This window comes from Chiloscyllium punctatum, chromosome 7 (genome assembly GCF_047496795.1).
Source record: "Chiloscyllium punctatum isolate Juve2018m chromosome 7, sChiPun1.3, whole genome shotgun sequence".
In the NCBI taxonomy this organism is placed as follows: domain Eukaryota; kingdom Metazoa; phylum Chordata; class Chondrichthyes; order Orectolobiformes; family Hemiscylliidae; genus Chiloscyllium; species Chiloscyllium punctatum.
The window spans coordinates 114,718,839-114,737,208 of record NC_092745.1 but is presented as its reverse complement, the minus strand read 5'-3'; the positions used below and the strand labels follow the sequence as shown (position 1 = coordinate 114,737,208).

Sequence of the window (18,370 nt, the reverse complement as noted above, 5' to 3'; positions counted from 1 at the left end):
GGTTTGTGAGGCATGCCCTACCCTTCGCAAAACCATGCTGATGATCCCTAATCAAATTATTCCTTCTAGATTGTTATAAATCCTATCACTTATAATCCTTTCCAACATTTTACCCACATCCAAAGTAAGGCTCACTGGTCTGTAGTTATCAGGGTGGTCTCTACTCCCCTTGTTGAACAAGGGGACAATATTTGCTATCCTCCAGCCTGGCACTATTCCTGTAGACAATGACGACATAAACATCAAAGCCAAAGGCTCTGCAATTTCCTCCCTAGCTTTCCAGATAACTTTAGGAATAGTCCCATCCAGCCCAGGAGATTTATCTATTTTCACACTTTCCAGAAATTGCTAACATCTTCTCCTTATGCTCTTTAAGCCCATTCAGCCCATTACGTCTGATTTGCCGTTCAAGGCTGAGTAGATAACATTCAACTCCATTTTCCTGCCTTTTCCTCATAACCCTTGCTTCCCTTACAGATTAGAAATCTGTCTTTGTCAGCCTTGAATATACTTAAAGACCCAATCTCTACAGCCCTCTGCAGTAAACAATTCCACAGATATACTGTCTGTGAAAGAAAACAAAATCCTCCTCATCTCTGTCTGAAAGAGGCAACCCCTTACTCTGAGAATATGCCCTGTGGCCCAAGGGGAAACAACCTTTTCACGTCTACCCTGTCAAGTTCCTTAAGCATCTCGTATGTTTTAACGAGGTCATCTTCTAAATTCCATTGAATACAGGCCCAAACCACATAGCCGCTCCTCATAAGACATTCCCTCTATACCAGCATCAGCCTAGTGAACCTCTTCTGGATTGTATCCAATGCTGGTATATCTTTCCTTAGATAGGGGCCCTAAACTGTTTGCAGTGTTCTGGTTGTTGTCCAACTGTTGTCATATATAGTTTTAGAAAACTTCACTATTTTTGTACTCCACTCTCTTTGAAACAAAGGCCATTTGTCTTCCTTATTCCTTCTGAACTTGGATGCTAACTTTTTTGTGATTCGTGCACAAGGACTCCAAATCCCTTTTTTTCATAGCTTTCTGCAGTCTTTCTCCATTTAAATAATATTCAGCTCCTCTATTATTCCTGCCAATGTGCTTAATCTCACATAACCTCAATAAAAAAGAAGCACATTGTCAAAATGGTGAGTGGTTGCAAAGCTCTGAAATGCTGAAAAATCTGGCTGTCATAGTGCGTGAATGGCAGATGGTCAGTATGCAGTAATAGCAAATAACCAGGAAAGCTAACAAAATTACATGGTTCATTGTGAGGGGAATTAAATGCAAGAGTAAGGAGGTTATCCTTCAGTTGTAGAGGGCATTGGTGAGACCACATCTGGAGCTCTGTGTTCAATACTGCCCACTGTATGCATGCAAGAATATTAACACATTGAAAGCAGTTCAGAGAAGGTTTACTAGACTAATTGCCTTATGAGGAAAAGCTTGTCAGGCTAGGCCTGTATCCTCTGGAATTTAGAAGAATTGGAGGTGACTTGAAGCATACAGATCCTGAGTGGAATTGACTGGGTGAATGTTGAAAGGATATTTCCTCTTGTAGGAGAACCTAAAACTATGGGGTCATAGTTTTAAAGCAAAGGCATTGCCCATTTACGTCAGAGATAAGGAAAGTCTTCATCTCTCAGAAGCTTATGAGTCTTTAGAATATTCCTTCTTCAAAAGCAGTGGATGCAGAATCTTTAAATATTTTTAAGGCGGATGTCGGTCAATTCTTAATTACCAAGGGGATAACAAATTATTGGGGTTACACAGGTGTGCAGAGTTGAGGTTAAAATCAGATCAGCTACAATGTTATAGAATGATGGAGCAGGCTCAAAGGCCTAAGTAGCCGACCCTTGTTCCTTGTTCATATGTTCTATTTTCCCACATTCTATTCAATCTACAAATTTTGGCCTACTTGCTTAACCTGTCTTTATGTCTTTGTACCCTCTGGATGTCATCCTTACCACTTGCCCTCCAACATTGTGACTCCTTTGGAATGGCATTGCATTTAACATGTTAACTGTTCCTCTCTCCACAGATACTGAGTCTCCAGCACGTTCCCTTTCTTACTTTGAACTCTCTGTTTTAATACACTATTCTAGTCTTTTACTCTGTCGCTTCTTAATCTCTCCCAATTTAGACAATTGAAGTGAAGAAGGCAGCAGAGGATCTATTACATGAGGATAAAATAAGTGAACAGCCAGGACAGTGGTAGATTAACTGTCATATATAAAGGTGCAAAGGAAGACAAATGAATAATATGTGCCACAACATAAATAGAACTGAAAGAGCCAGGGATGAAATTGAAAGAGATTTTGGCAGTTTAATTGACTTGATATTCAATAAGTCCAAGCAATGACAGCAGCAATCAGCAAAACAAATAAACATTCAGGGAAGTTAACCTATTGTTGGAGTCACATCACATCGGGTGTATTGTATCTAGTTAAGGCTACTAACCTCAAGCCTTGAAGGTGATTCTCAGGACCACATTTCCTTTGTGTGTGAGACAAAGTATAGTGCTGTCAATCTGCAGAGTATCTCCATAGTTAGATCTCTCTGAAAGCTTTGGCAAATTCTTCACTTTTCGTGGTCCATTTCAGAAGTAAGGAAGCAAGGTTGAGTTGAGTGTTGGGCTACAACCTACACTCCATCCTAAGTCTAAGTACCTGCTTTGCTGTCAGTACCAGCTGGTACCCTGCCTGTATAATCATGTTTCAGCTTTAATGCTTTAAATGTAGGGCCCACGAATGGAAGCTTTAAAGAGGTATTGATTTTTTTTCCATTTCTTAATGTTTAAATAATTTATCAAAAAAATCTAAGCACAATGGATTCTAAGCACGAAAGCTGTTTTTAAGTTTACTTCAGTTCCTAATGGAACCTAACAGTACATAATTGACATTCTTTTTCGTTGTTCATGGAAAGTGGAAAATCCACAACCAAACTACATCATGCTTTTTAAAAGTAACTTGCATTAGTGAGAATTAAATCTCAATAAAGGTACCAATGCTGATTTGTGTAAGGAGTTGCACATTCATAGCCTGACCTGGAACTAATGAATGCGGAATTTGCTGGAGAGTGTAGAGCTGTCAGGCTGCTTCTTTTTGAAGGGGGGTACCAACTATGTATTCAAGCACCCTGTGCACAGCTTTGCCCTATGGGAATGTTGCATCCCAAATGAGATTGGCTGGGTTAGGAAAACCATGAAATCATAAGGCATAGAAAGCTATTTGGCCCATTGAGGCTTCTCCTGAATTCAGTGAGGTTGTGGCTGATCTGATAATCTTCAACTCCACATCTCTGCTTTGATTCCCTGACTGATTATAAATCACTCCAGTAGACAAGGCATACATTGACTGCCCTCTGAGAGAAAATAAAATTCCTCCTAATTTCTATCTGAAATAGGCAACTCCTTTCTGTGAGAAGTTGTCCTCTAGCCCAAGGGGAATCAAGCTTCCTGCATCTACCCTGTCAAGTCCCCGAAGAATTCCCTGTATGTTTCAATAAAGGCAGCCCTGTATTCTAAGCTCCATTAAATACAGGGCCAACCTACTCAACCATTCCGGAAAAGGAAATCCTTCCATAGCTGGGATCAGCCCAGTGAAGATTTCTTTCGCCTCCAAAGCTAGTTTATGTCTTTCCTGAGGTTAGGGGTCTGAAGCTGTTCATATATTCCAGCTGTAGTCTGACTCGTGCCTTGTACAGTTCAGGGAATTTTGAATGTGGGATGAATGCGTCAGGAAAATAGCTATTTCTCTTTTTTGTACCAAGTGTTAATGCCAACCATTCAGGGAGCTGAAGGTTGGGTTACTTTTGGAGTGAAGTTTTCTTTATTACACCTGTATCATATCTCTGTATTCCATGTCTGTCATTTTTATAGCATGTCTGTCACATTATAACCAGATTTTATTTTTCTGTCAATTTACAATTCCATGGAATTAGCTTTACACTATAATCAGATTCCTTTCACTCAGGATCTTTCAAGCCACAGTGAGGAAGGGTCACTCAAGCTGAAATGTAAACTCTGATTTCTCTCCACTGGTGCTGCTGGACCTGCTGAGCTTTTCCAGCAATATCTGTTTTTGTTTCTGATTTATAGCATCTGCAGTTCTCTCGGTTTTCCTTAAATTGATCAGATTGGTTTCGAGTAGCTCCCAGGCCCCCGACTATATCCTATGACACGCAGAACTCAAAAGATTAATTCTGATGCATTATTTAACATTCCCCACATTTTCCAGAAACATAATTCAGTTGTAAACTGTTATGAAGAAGTAATAAAAATGTTTTTATTCATCCAACTACAGTATCTTCACTGTCTCCACTGCCAAAAGCACTGTCAGATGAGTTCATTGGGCCTGCTTAAAAGGTTTCCAGACCGCTGGTGTTTCTGAACAGTATATTTCTCAACTGGAACAGTTACTGTATATTTATCTTAACCTAGGTTAAACATTAGAAGCCCATGACAATATAAATACAAGGGCCTGTGGGACATGATGAGATATTTTGGTCTTATTTTCTAAAATGTAACTCACTTCATAACGTTCTGCAGTATTTACAATTTTGTGTTACCTTTGCAGGAAGGAGGGGTTGCATCTGGATTTGCACATGTAGTTACCAATGATATCAATGTCAGGAGACTGTTACATGTTAAGGGCAGGCGCCATGTGAGAGCCCATGAAGTGCCTTTCAGTTGGTCCAGCTTTAACAATGGAGATTGCTTCCTCATTGATGCAGGAACGGTGAGTGCTTCATGTTAAAGTCTCATAGCAACAGCAGCATGCTTATACTTTGATCCTTATTGCTTTTCACAAGCTTACCTATTGTATGCTATCACCCTGGTTATGAAGGTGAGGATTGATATCCCTAAATTGCGCTAATGCAAGCCAACCGACCTCATGATTTCCTTTCCTCTTAATTTTCTTTGACCTGGAGTTGTCCTGATTCCACATGTTCCAGCCAGTCTTTGTTAACTTTACTCACCAGCCTGCTTTACATGTGAGCACAGATCAGCAACAATAGCTTGTTTTTATGTAGCACCTTTAACATAAAAAATTGCCCCAAGATGAGTCACAGCATCACAATCAAAATTTGACACCAAACCACTTCAAGAGACGGTGGAATGAATGACCAAAAGATTGGTCAAAGAGATTTTAAAAAGTGCCTTAAAGGAGAGAATGGAGAGAGAGCACAGTTTAGGGAAGGAAGCCCAGAGTTGAAGGCTTTTGCAGCTGAAGACGCACCAACAATAGAGAAGTGACCAAAATAAGGTTTGCTCAAGAGGTTAGACAGTGGGAGGATGTGAAGGATGAGTGTGACTATGGAAAGGCTTGGAAAATAAGCATGAAAATTTTTTACATTGAGATGTTGCTGGACTAAGAACCAATGTAGATCAACAAGTACAGAAATGCTAGGAGAATAAGGTTTGCAGTGATGGTCTTATATTTATAAATGGTAAGATACGAGAGGCCAACTAGGAATATATTAAAATAGTCAGGTCTAAAGGTAATAAAGGCATGAATGGGGAGTTTAGGACTGAGGCAGAATCAGAGTTGAGTGATATTACAAACTGCACATAGGAGGTCTCAGTGAGGGTCAGCAATGTCGTTTTTAAGCTGCAACTCAAAAAAACTGAATGGAGATGAGATTTTGGGGAGGAGTTGGTCCTGCAACATCGCAATGTAAATATTTTCATGCTTACTTTTCAAGCCATCCTTCACATCCTCCCACTGCCTAACACTCAAACTCTGACCTCTTGAGCAAACCTTATTTTGGTCACTGCTCCATTGTTGGCGCGTCTTCAGCTGCAAAAGCCTTCACCTCTGGGATTCCTTCCCTAAACTGTGCTCTCTCTGTTCCCTCCTTTAAGGCACTTTTTAAAACCTCTCTGACCAGTCTTTAGGTCATTTACTGTAGCATCTCTTGAAGTGGTTTGGTGTCTAATTTTGATTGTAATGCTGTGACGCATCTTGGAACAATTTTTTTTATATTAAAGGTGTTTAATTACAGGCCACAGATACAGTCTTATATAAGGTCTTAAACACTCATTAACTGGGTTTCGCTATGTCTTTAAATGTCTGGGGAATGTTCTGGGTGAGTATCTTTTTGATCTTTAAAAATCAAGGACAAGCCCAGATTGTATATGTTTCCACACTAAGGCATGCCTATATGTTGCTTTGCACAAGTGAAAGTAGGAATCATCATGTAATAGGAAGTGCTTGAATCACCACCATCATTGTTATCGACACTGTGCACTGTAAATTATTGTAATCATCTCAATTTAAAGCAGAGAGACTGGGGCAAAGTGCAATTCACGAGAGGCAAAATGAAAAGGCTGAGGATAGGGGTGGCGGATGCAAAGTTGGGTTACAGTGCCTTTTTCAAGTTTAAGCTATTGATCAAAAGATGATTTACAAACATTAATGGCAATCAGAGAGCTATACTTTAAACGGGCAAAGATGCAATTAGCATAATGATTATACTCAAGTACAGTTTTAGGAAATGGTTGAACTTTGGAATTGCAGATGATCTATCAGTGGAATGGATCAAAGAGCAACTTTCAAGAGCGAATAAAGTGCTGTCAGCTTGCGAAAAGTATCCGCGATGGAGAGAGGATGGGCCGTGCCAACATTGAATCGGTAGATGAAGGAAGTGAGCCACCACATGTTATTGAGGTGAGTATATGGAGGACACATGGGGTTTATTGTGGTGTTTATCGTAGGCTGGAAGAGTTCCACAAGATTATATGTTGCCTCTTTTTTTTCATGACAGTTACTGGGTACCAAGCCATCCATTCCAGATGCAACTGTTGAGGATGTGAAAGCAGATAAAGCCAGCAAGACAAAAGCCAAACTCTACATGGTAACCATCTGCTTTTAATAGAGCATGTTTGATAATGTAGGATTTCTATTCCAATTCTTGGTGCTGCAGTTTTCTCAATTAACAGCAGCACTTTCATAAAGTATTACGATAAAACACAAAGTTGGTCACCAAAGCACTGCAATTTCTTTCAGATTTCAGATGCTAGTGGACAGTTGACTCTAACAGAGGTGGCTGCTGCGAATCCATTTTCCATGGCTGCACTTTCTACCAAGGAATGTTATATTCTTGACAATGGGCCAAATGGCCACATATTTCTGTGGAAAGGTAAGAAAATATAGATAATGTAATAAAAATTTCGAAGCTGGAAATTTGAAAAGAAAGTGTAAAACACTCTCCACTAATTGCAGTTTGTCCTCCTGAAACTGACCTGTTTATTCTGAATTTCTGTTTTCTATTGGTTAGTCAATCCTCTATGCAAGTTAATATATCACCCTGAACACGATGAGCTCTTCTTCTGTGGAATTGTATTGCATTTTCTTATCATTATCTACATGACCTGCCACTACTTTCTAAATAATAAATTCTAGCATTATCACAATGCCAGATGCTGAATGAATTGGCTGATGGTTTACTGTTTCCTGCCTCTCTTTCTTGAATGGTTATGTTACATTTATGGCTTTCCAATCCACTGGGACCTTTGCAGGATTTGGGAGTTTTGAAAGATTAGAACCACTGTCTTCACAATCTCTGCTGACACTTCCTTTAAGACTACAGTATACAGATCTACCATCAGCTCAGTTAGTTTCCTGGTACCTTTTCTTGAACAGAATAGTTAGCATGATCACAAACATGGTCATCAAAATGGCTGACTGTGCAGACAGACCCTGTGACATAACTTCCTGGCACCTCTGAATTAGGATGAATCTGCACATATGCATTTGATATCACATGTTCTGTTCTTAATAATGTCACCGGCTGTGCATGTGTAAATAGCATTAAAGATCCAAAGTTCCATCTGTGCAGGGGATCCAGGCACTCAGAATCAGGACTGGGGGCAAAAGCTGGGAATGGGAGCAAAGCTTTGAAAGTAACACTGGCTGGTGAACTGTAGAGCCAGGCAGCTCCTTATGCAGGTGAGGGAGAGATAACAGCTCTGAATCTCGACTTTGGGAAGGAGAGAAGATGCCAACAGCATTGAGAACTCCCAATGGCTGGTTCAGTAGGCTATCCTTCCAATTAGAAGGCAGCCGTATCTGTCACTGGCATTTCCAGATGGAATTCCTGCATCTCTGTATTCCTTGAGCCACGTAAGCTTAGTTTGCCCATGCAACACAGCCTGTCTCTCAAAATAATGTGGGTTTTTAAAATTCCTCCTCCCCTTCTACTTTTGCTTTCCTAATACTATTCGGATGCTTTCTGAGTCTCCTGCTGTGAAAACGGTTGAGGAGTATTTGTTCACAGTCTTTGCTATTCCCACAAACGACCATCAGACATAAGAGCAGTAGGCCAATCAGCCCATCAAGTCTGTTCCACCATTCAATAAGGTCACGATATGATACCCTTCATTCCTTTACAATTTAAAACTCCATCTAACTCAACCTTGAATGCACTTAACCACTCTGCTGTAAATAATTCCACTGATTCTCAACATTCTCAGAGAAGAAATTCCTCCTAATCTCTTACTCTGAGGCTATGCCCTCTAGTCCTAGACTCTCCCGACGCTGTCAGGCCCTCTGAGAATTTTGTACTTCCCATTAATAATTCTAAAATATCATTCTTTAAATGATCAATGGTTACATTTGTGACTTGCTACCTTTTTATATACTTGTAGAAGCTTTTACTTTCTATTTCATATTTCTTACTAGTTTTCTGTTCTACACCAGTTTCTCCCTCTTTTTTTTAAAGTCATTCTTTACTGCTTTCAAAAATCTTTTTCCAACCTACTGGTCTACCACTGACTCAGTGGATGTGAAGAACCCTTGGGGGAAATTATTGCTGATAATGTTTACAGGAGCAAGCAATCTTTGAAACAGCCGTGGTCACTTTCATCCAAGAGGGTGGAACTTGCCATTCAGAAACTGATGACTTATTAATGTCAACAGTTAATATAAAGTGAATTGCTCAGCCAGTAGAAAAACATGGTGGTGACCAAATAAACACAATAGGTTTAAGTGATCAGGACAGAATGAAGTCACTGCAGTACTGGCAACACTATGCACTTGTGCATTTCATGAACATCGTTTTGCAGTGTCAGCAGATTTAACCTCAATGGGCTCAATTCAACCTGGGTCTCAAATATTCAAAACAAATTGCAACTTGCCAACAGTTCACATAAAACAAAGTATCTTTAAATAATAACAATAATTATTTCAACTATCACAGCTAAAAATATTTAGCCTCATGATACCTCATTTTATCCGGGACAACAGTCAGAATACTGCAATTCACATTGACCACAATGGTGAAGGAGATATTCTGTACAGGACATTGCCCATGTATAACTCCCAAAAGACAGGAGTACTTTTGGGTCTGATGATTTGCCTGTTTGAATAGATCCTCACTGATCGGGCACTTGGGCTGTCCAGTGTAAGTGAGAGAGTTACCTGTGAAAACCTGTCACAACACTAATTGCGATGGATTCGGCCTTGGCCTGACTTGTCTTATTCACCAGGTTTCTGCTGCCAGTTCTCCAGTTTGTTAATTACTAAGGTCCCTTAACGAGATGAAGTTGGATAGGAAACATCCGACAACAATAACTCTGAGGCAGATTTTGGAAATTGCTGGAAAAGCTGACCAGTTCTGGCAGTATCTGGAGAGAAATCAGAGTTAACGTTTTGGGCTGATTGACCCTTCCTCAGAACAGCATTTCTGTGCAGTTTTTGTAAGATTGTCTGATCAGTTCAAGCTTGCTCTCTTTTTCTTCTGGGTCATTATCTGGTTCACCCAGGCTTTAGTAGCTAAATGCAACATATTATACAAGGAGCCACTGTGACTCTTGGGACTATTACACAGTTAGCATCTAATCTCTTCTGTTTAGTGCTGTAGTCTTCACAAAAAAAAGCAACCTTTGTTTCCACATCATCTGGTTATATGGAATACTCAGAAAAGTCCTGAGCAAGTGAAAGTCCTTAATGTTGACATCTTTCTGTTGATATAGTGAATTTGAAAAATTTTGCTTTGATGAATGTGATAAGATGTGAGACTCCTTGGTGCTCTCCTTTGAAGTACAATTTGAAATGGATACTGCAGGTGAATCTCTTGGGATTTAGGTAGACTTTGTGCAGTCGGCAATGCCTCTCTGAGTTTGATAGGAAATTGTAGGCAATTCACCTGTGGTTTTCTGATAGTCCTGAGCAGGATCTCAGTGTCAGTTCACTGCCACCATGCAATCTTTTGTAGTTGAAAGGATAACTAATAGCAATCATATGCTTTATATTCCAATTTATGCCATTAGTTAAAATACTTACAACTTCCATACACTGTAAGTAATTGCATGTCATGACTACATTGAAGCTCCACTGGCACCATATTTATAAAGTTTATTTTCTTCCTGAAAGTGATGACCCCTGACATCTCGCATTTTGTGTTTTGCTTTTGTTGTGAATTCCCCCAAATCACTTTTTATCAGATGTTTTGATTAGACCTAATTTATCATTTTGTTTCCTCTCACATGGTACCCATTGCATGGACTTGCTAAAGGACAGACTCTTTATGCATGGCCCAAGATATAAGGGAAGAAGTAGGGCATTCAGCCCATCAAATCTGCTTTGCCATTCAGTAAGAGACACCAAAATCCCAGAGGGCCATAATCTTTCTCTGTCATTAGTGAGGGACAACTGGTGATGAATTTAGCCTGGGACTCTCCACACTTCAGGTGAGGGGCTAAGTCAAGAAGGTAGGAGCCTTATAGTGACCACATCACTAAGAAGCTAACCAGCCTACTGAGCTAACCAGCTCCCAATCAATATGACCAGGATTGATCTGGTTTGTGGTTTCATCTCCATTTACCCCTCCACCCAAAGCCTTCATTTCCTCTTCATCAGTCTAAGATAGAGATGAGTTGGAATCTCTTCTCTCAGAGAGTAATGAAACTTCGGAATTTTTTACCTCAAAGGGCTTCATAGGCTGGGTCGCTAAGTTTATCGAGGTGAGTTGGTCAGATTTTTAATCAACAAAAGAATCAAGGCTTTTGGGGAAAAGGCAGGAAAGTGGATTTAGGAAGAGCAGAATTGGCTTTCATTAGGATAGGGATTGAGTTTAAGAGCTCAACTCCAACTCTATAAAGCCCTGGTTAGACCACACTTGGAATATTGTGTTCAGTTCTGGTCGCCTTATTATAGGAAGGATGTGGGAGCTTTAGATAGGATGCAGAGGAGATTTACCAGGATGCAGCCTGGATTGAAGGGCTTGTCTTATGAAGAAAGGTTGAGGGAGCTAGTGTTTTTCTCATTGTAGTGAAGAAGGATGCGAGGTGACTTGACAGAGGTGTACAAGATGATGAAAGTCATAGATAGAGTGGGTGGCCAGAGACTTTTTCCCAGGGTGGAAACGGCTATCACGAGGGGGCATAATTTTAAGGTGATTGAAGGAAGGTTTAGGGGAGATGTCAGAGTTAGGTTCTTTACGGACAGTTTGGTGGGTGTGTGGAATGCCAGCAGATGCATTGGAAAATTTAAGAGACTCTTGGATAGGCATATGGGTGAAAGGAAAATGTAGGGAATGTAGGTTAGTTTGATTGTAGAGTAGGATAAAAGGTTGGCACAACATCGAGGGTTGAAGGGCCTGTACTGTGTTGTACTGTTCTATATTCTATGTTCTATCAGATCAGCTGTGATCTCACTGAACAGCAGAGCAGTTTCCATTGGCCAAATGGTCTACTTCTGCTGCTACATGTTATGGTCTTCTCCATCCAAATCCATACAAATTAGACATAAATTCAATGACCACTGTTTATTTGGGAAGAGAATTACAGACTAATGACTATTTGAGAGAAAAAAGAATTCTTCTCATCTTTGTCTCAAGAACAAGTAGTTTATTTCTAAGTGTGCCTCCCAGTTCTAATCTCTCCTACAAGGAGAAATATCCTTTCAGAACCCATCTTGACAAGTCTACTCAAGACATTTATGTTTCAATAACTTAACTTCTCATTCTACTGAACTTCCAATGGATATAGACTCAACCTGTTCATAAGATGTCCACTTCATCCCAGGAATGAGTTAAGTGAACCTTCTCTGAACTGCTTCTATCACAGTTATATTCTGTTTAAATAAAGAGACCCAGAATTGTATGCAGTAAGATTATTGATGATCCGATACAGTACATACTAATTTGTCCCCACAATAAACCTGGACTCTAAGAAAGAATCAGAAGTGGTGTCAGCATTTTAGAAATTTCCATTTTAAATGTTCAGAATCATTCAAGGATAGGCTTCTGAAGTCAAATCCTCTACTCAGTTGGCAAAATAATGCCTGGATAACTGCTTAGTATTTTCAATGAAGTGATTGTAATCTACTTTAGAAATGGTTCTCAATGCCAGCAAAACCAAGGAACTCATTATTGACTTTTGGTGGGATGTTACTCATGCCCCCCTACACATTAACAGCACAGAAGTGGAATGAGTGGAAAGTATCAAGCTCCTGGGAGTGGTCATCCACAACAAGCTTTTTTGGTCTCTTTATGTGGATGCACTGGTTACAAAGGCCCAAGAACGTCTCTTCTTCCTCAGGCAGCTGAGGAAATTTGGCATAACAGTGAATACCCTCGCCAACTTTTATAGGTGCACCATCGAGAGCATTCTGTCTGAATGTATCACTACCTGGTATGGCAACTGCACCACTCAAGATCTGAGATGGTTACAGAGAGTGGTGAACTCAGCCCGGATGATCACAAAGGCCAACCTCCCATCTACAGAATCCATCTACCAGGCCCGCTGTCAAGAAAAGGCCGCCATCATTCTCAAAGATCCATCCCACCTGGCAATGTTTTTCTACAACCTCTACCATTGGGGAGAAGGTACAGAAGCCTGAACACAAGCATCAGATGGTTTCGAAACAGTTTCTATCCTACTGTTGTTAAAATAATGAATGGACTCACAAACCCTTAACATATACTGGTGTTTTTGTTTTGCCGCTGTTTACCTATCATTTACTTATCTATGCTACTTAACTCTGTGATCTGCCTGTATTGCTCACATTTTCACTGTGCCTCAGTACATGTGACAATAAATTCAATTCAATTCAATGAATCTAACATTAAGATATATAATGGCACAAAATGGGAAATACTAAGTTTAGTTTGAGTTTCTAAAGAAGAGTCTTTGGACATAAAACGTTAACTCTGTTTCTCTCTTAATAGTTGTTGTCAAGGTCAGAAATCACACAACGTGAAGCAGGTTACAGTCCAAAAGCTCCAAAAGCTTGTGATTTCAATTAAACCTGTTGTGCATGATAACTTGATGTCGTGTGACTTCTGATCATTTCCATCCCAGTCCAACATTGGCACTTCCACATCACGGCTACCATCTACTTCACAGATGCTGTTAGTCCTGCTCAGTTTCTCTGATTTTCTTTGTTTTTGATACAATCTTTATTAGTTTCCAAAAGGCCTCTCTTGGCCTCACACTGGAAACACTGGGCTGAGAGGAGGAATTCTAAAGATAAACTCTTTCCAATATTTCTGGAGATTATTCCACTGAAGTTACGAGAAAATGTCAACTTCTTGGTGTTTAGCTAATTACAAATGTATGAGCGCTAACAAAGCTGTACTAGTTCATGAGCTTCTAAGTTAGAATTAAAGACCCCAATGATCATGTTGTTGTGGTGGCTTCATAGAGTTTAGAGATGTACACGTAGAAATAGACCCTTCAGTTATGACCACCCATATCTTATACTCAATGCACTGATCAATAAAGGCAAGCGTACCAAATGCCTTCTTACCACTCTGTCTACCTGAGATTCCACTTTCAAGGAACTAAGAGCCTGCACCTCAAAGTTTCTTTAATTTTGTGGACTTTCGTCTGAAAGGAAGTAGAGGTCAAATATAAGACACATTGAAACTTTTTATTTTAATAAGACATTTCTTGGAAACCATATGGTTCCAGATAATTAATGATGGCTGATTCCTTGAATTCACCTCTGGCAAAACAGCTCAGTGTTTTTATGACTGGGTGTTCTGCTTGAATGTTGTTTTGCACAATTAGAGATTTTCTGGTTAGTTGGGGGAAGGCTGCTAAGGAGCAGGCTGCTCAGCTCATGTCTTTGTTGTGAAAAGTGTATGAAACCTGATTGTTCCCTTGAAGAGCAATTGGAACACTTCTCAATACATCTGCCAGGATCTCAGAGATAGCTGTCCATATGCCAGAGCACCAGACCAATGACTATATGAGAATATCAAACTTTATGCATTTTTTTCCTTCAATGACTGAGTAAGACTTACTGGCTAAAAGTTTATTTTCCTCCAAAGCATATCTCTAACAAGAGAAATCCATTTTTTACCCTTTACCTGAAGGGTGTGCCTTTGCTTTTGGATTATATTGTGATTGTAAGCATTCATACTTGCATTTTACAACCTACATTTTGTAACCAATTCTGTATCTTTGTGGAATAAGTTTTTGTTTCATAATAAATCAATAATTTTATGTATTGTAAGGAAACCTGATGCATGGGTCTTTTATAATTCTAAGTCTAGGGCCATATCAGGAACTAGGTAAAGCAATTAAATTGATGTTATAACCCATGGACTAGAGCAAGACAGTGCACTGCTACAATTTGGTCACAACAACATATCAATTATGCTTCTTTCTTCAGGAAAGGAGGCCAGTAAGAGGGAACGAAAGGTCGGATTAGAAACATGCGAGTTCTTCATAAACAAAGAAGGATACTCCAAGAATACTCAGGTAACCAACAACTTCCTAACACTTACTGTCTCGATTCACAACAGTGATTTGGATGGTGAAACTAGGAGCAACTCAAACTATTAACACAGACATCATGTTGTTGTCTTGCAGAGTCACATTTAAATGTAAGTTGAATAAGCCTTGATAAGATTACAAGACAGTTAGCTCCCCATAATGATTACTTTAATTTTTAGTAAAGTACATGTAATCCATTTACAGCAGTGCAACAAATTATAGGATGACGTCATCAGAGCTTTTGCTTATTCAGTTATTCCTCAGAAAAGTGCTGCAAACTTCATGGGACAATTAAATGAATGTCATTTTCCTGTAATTTCCACTGATGGCGCAGCAGCTGATATGGATAACACATAAGAAAGTTCAACAACAACTATTTATGATGCTCTTAAGAAGTATAAAACATCTCTCGCATTTCATAGGGACAGTAAGTAGCAAATGTGACACCAAATGTGAAGACAGATGGTCAAATGCATGGCCAATGAGTTGGGTTTTAAGAAGTGCCTTCAGGAGCGAAACAAGGTCAAGCAGTAGGGAGGGAGTTCCACAGTTTCAGGCCAGAGCAGCTGAGTACACACTAACACTGTGTGAGTGATTAAGTCAGGGGCTTAGTTGAGCAGGGTTGTGGAGCTGGAGGGGTTTACAGAAATAAGAAGGGGAAAGATTCTGAAGAGTTTTGCATTCCCCTCAAAAGTCCTGAGATGATTCAGAATTGCAGAGAACAGAAGGCCTAGACTTGCCCTATATCTTCAATTTTAAAGTTTCAAGTTAAGAGGGGTTTGACCCCCATTTGACACATCCATGTCGATGATCATTGTTTAGCTCCAAAATAAGATAACTATGTCATTGAGTATCATCGTGCAGTCTCAATTTGAGTTTGTTCAAACTATTGAGAAAGTGGTGTATGAGTTCATGTTTCGATAGAGTTTTCCATTTCCTCTTTTTCTCCAACTCAGAAATGAAAATACTTCCTCTGTTATGTGATTGCAACACAGTTAGTGGTGTAGACCACCTAAAAGCTATGATTATTGGATTTCTGTGATGGGATGTAATGGGGTGTGCACTTCTGTGAGATAAGCTTAATTAGGGCAGAACGTTTGACATTAGATGGCTATAAAAATCTTTGACAGCTTCCTCCATTATTCTGGATTCAGACTTTAATGTTTTATGTATTGTAAGGAAACCTGATGCATGGGTCTTTTATAATTCTAAGCAGATTTAACAAACAAAGGGTTAAAATTTGGGCCACACTAGGCACATTCACTAGATCCTCTGCTGTTTGCTGCTAACATATTGGGTAAGAGGTCACCTTTACCTCAACACAAAGCAGGCCCTGGATTATTTACTTTTGCAAAGAAAGAATCTGTTTTGATGTTGCAGGCTTTCCCTGAGACATCTAGTGACCCCACAGACGCCCTATTCTTCATTCATCTAGGCTGACTGACTTCATCATAAATGGAGTACAGAAATATGAAGTGAATTTGTGGCTGGAAGGGTGGTGCAGGAGGGAGATCTTTAGAGTCCTACAATACTGGGGTTGCCTCTGGGGAAGATGGCAGTTGTAGAAACTAGACCTGAACAGAGCTAGGGCTGAGTTCCTTGCAGAAAGTGTTGATATTGTTAATGAGGACAGTTTAAAACTAAGTCAGCTGAAGTACAAGAATGAGGAGAAATATCAGAGAATAATACCAGGGTGCAACAAATGCTGGGAGAAGCAGATAGCACCAGAATGTAGAATACTAATTTAATCGGTGGAGTCAAACTAAGGGAGAAAATAATGAAATATATAATGGGATTGCACTGAGTGTATGTGAATGTACAGTGTATAGTTAATAAGTTTGGAAAGCAACAAGTACAGATTGCCGTGTGAGATTATGGTGATATTGTGATAATGTAAACTTGGTTTAAGGATTGGCAAAACTGAGTGTTCAGTATTAATGGGTGCAAGTTGATCAGAAAGATAGAGAAGCAACAAATGGAGGAGAGGTGGTGTTTATGGTTAGTGAGAGCAGCACAGTGCTGGAGAAAGAGACTGTTCCAGTGATTTCGGGGACAGAATCGATTTGGCTAAAGCTAAGGAACAAATTACATTCCTTTGTGTAATTGAAATACCATCAACTCGTGGGAAGAATAACGAGGATCAGATCGGCAAAGAAATTACAGGGAGGTGCAGTCATCAAAGAATAGTTAAAAGAGACACTTTTAATTACTTGAATATAGATAGGGATAGGGATAGGGATAGTATTAAGGGCAGAATGATATAAACGTTTTCAGATTGTGTTCAGGAGAATTTCTTAGAGCAATTGTGTGGCTGGTTCAACAAGAAAGAACACTGCTAGACCTGGTTCTTTGGAATGGACTGGTCAGGTGACAGCGGGAGAGCCTTTAAGGGACAGTGATTATTGTATCATAAGGTTTAGGATGATGGGAAAGAACAAATGAAAATCCAGAGTAAGAATAATCACCTGGGGGAGAGCCGACTTCAATAGTCAAGGACATAACTGAGGTGAAGAAACTTGAACCAAAGGTTAATAGGGAAACAGTAGCTGAACCTTCAAAGAAAAGATGTTTGGGTACTCATGGTATATTCCCTCGAATGGGAAAGTTAGGATAAACAAATCCAGAGCACCTTGGATGATAAAGAAAATTTAAAAATTTCAGTTAAAGAAGAAACAGCATGCTAATGGTAAATGTGAGGTAATAAATACAATTAAGAAGCAAACTACATCGACAAGGCTCAGACAGCCAGTGGGAAAGCAAATAAAAGAAAAAAGGGAATAAAATATGGAAAGTTACAATGAACTTACATCACCCACTTGTTAGGCTGTAGCTGGACTATTGTGTACAATTCTGCGCACCACGTGTGAGGGAGACTGTGACTGCCTCAAAGAGAGTGCAGGCGAGGTTCGTGAGAATAGTTCCAGGGATGAGACCCTGCAGATAGATCGAAGAGGTGGCTGGAAAGGAGAAGGCTAAGATGAGATCTGATCAAAGATTTTTTAAATCATGAGTGATCTGGACAGTGTAGTTAGGAAGAAAATGTTCCCACTTTTAAAAGGACCAAGAATCAGAGGGTAGGCACAGACACAATGGACTGATTGGCCTCCTTATGCTTCTTAACAATTCTGTGATTTTGGAATCTGGCCTGAGACGCAATATCTGGGAGCTTCAGACCTCACCACATATATCCAGCTCCTGTCTACCAAATGAAATGCCAGTGGTGGGATAAAAACACTCCTCTCCACAGTGTGGCAGAGTCCAAATGATGTCATGTACATACAATTTACAAGTCATGGGGAGAATAATGTACAACTGCAACAGTGGTAACACGTGCTAAAAGCTTTTTCTCATTTACCAGCTCAGTGTGCTGATGGATGAATGTATGGGTGAAAGATAGAAACCTAAGTCTTGCTTTCTTTTATAGACAGAGGTACTGCCAGAAAACGGTGAGACACCACTGTTTACCCAGTTCTTTTCGGACTGGAAGGTTAAAGACCAAAGCGAAGGGCTTGGGAAAGTGTACACTATTGGCTCTCATGCAAAGATCAAATCCGTTCCCTTTGATGTCACAAAACTTCACAACTCACCTGCCATGGCTGCCCAGTACAACATGGTGGACGACGGATCCGGCAAAGTCCAGGTAAC

At 39.9% G+C, this 18,370-nt stretch overlaps 1 protein-coding gene across 1 annotated transcript in view; it reads left to right on the top strand.

Annotated features, from left to right (window-relative positions):
• The window catches only part of scinlb (scinderin like b), a 43,492-nt gene that overhangs the window by 9,986 nt on the left and 15,136 nt on the right, over positions 1-18,370 (top strand). The window contains exons 4-9 of the mRNA XM_072574652.1: positions 4,575-4,736; positions 6,519-6,668; positions 6,766-6,855; positions 7,008-7,140; positions 14,622-14,710; positions 18,150-18,365. Coding sequence (XP_072430753.1) covers positions 4,575-4,736; positions 6,519-6,668; positions 6,766-6,855; positions 7,008-7,140; positions 14,622-14,710; positions 18,150-18,365 — 840 coding nt within the window. The remainder of the gene's footprint in view (positions 1-4,574; positions 4,737-6,518; positions 6,669-6,765; positions 6,856-7,007; positions 7,141-14,621; positions 14,711-18,149; positions 18,366-18,370) is intronic.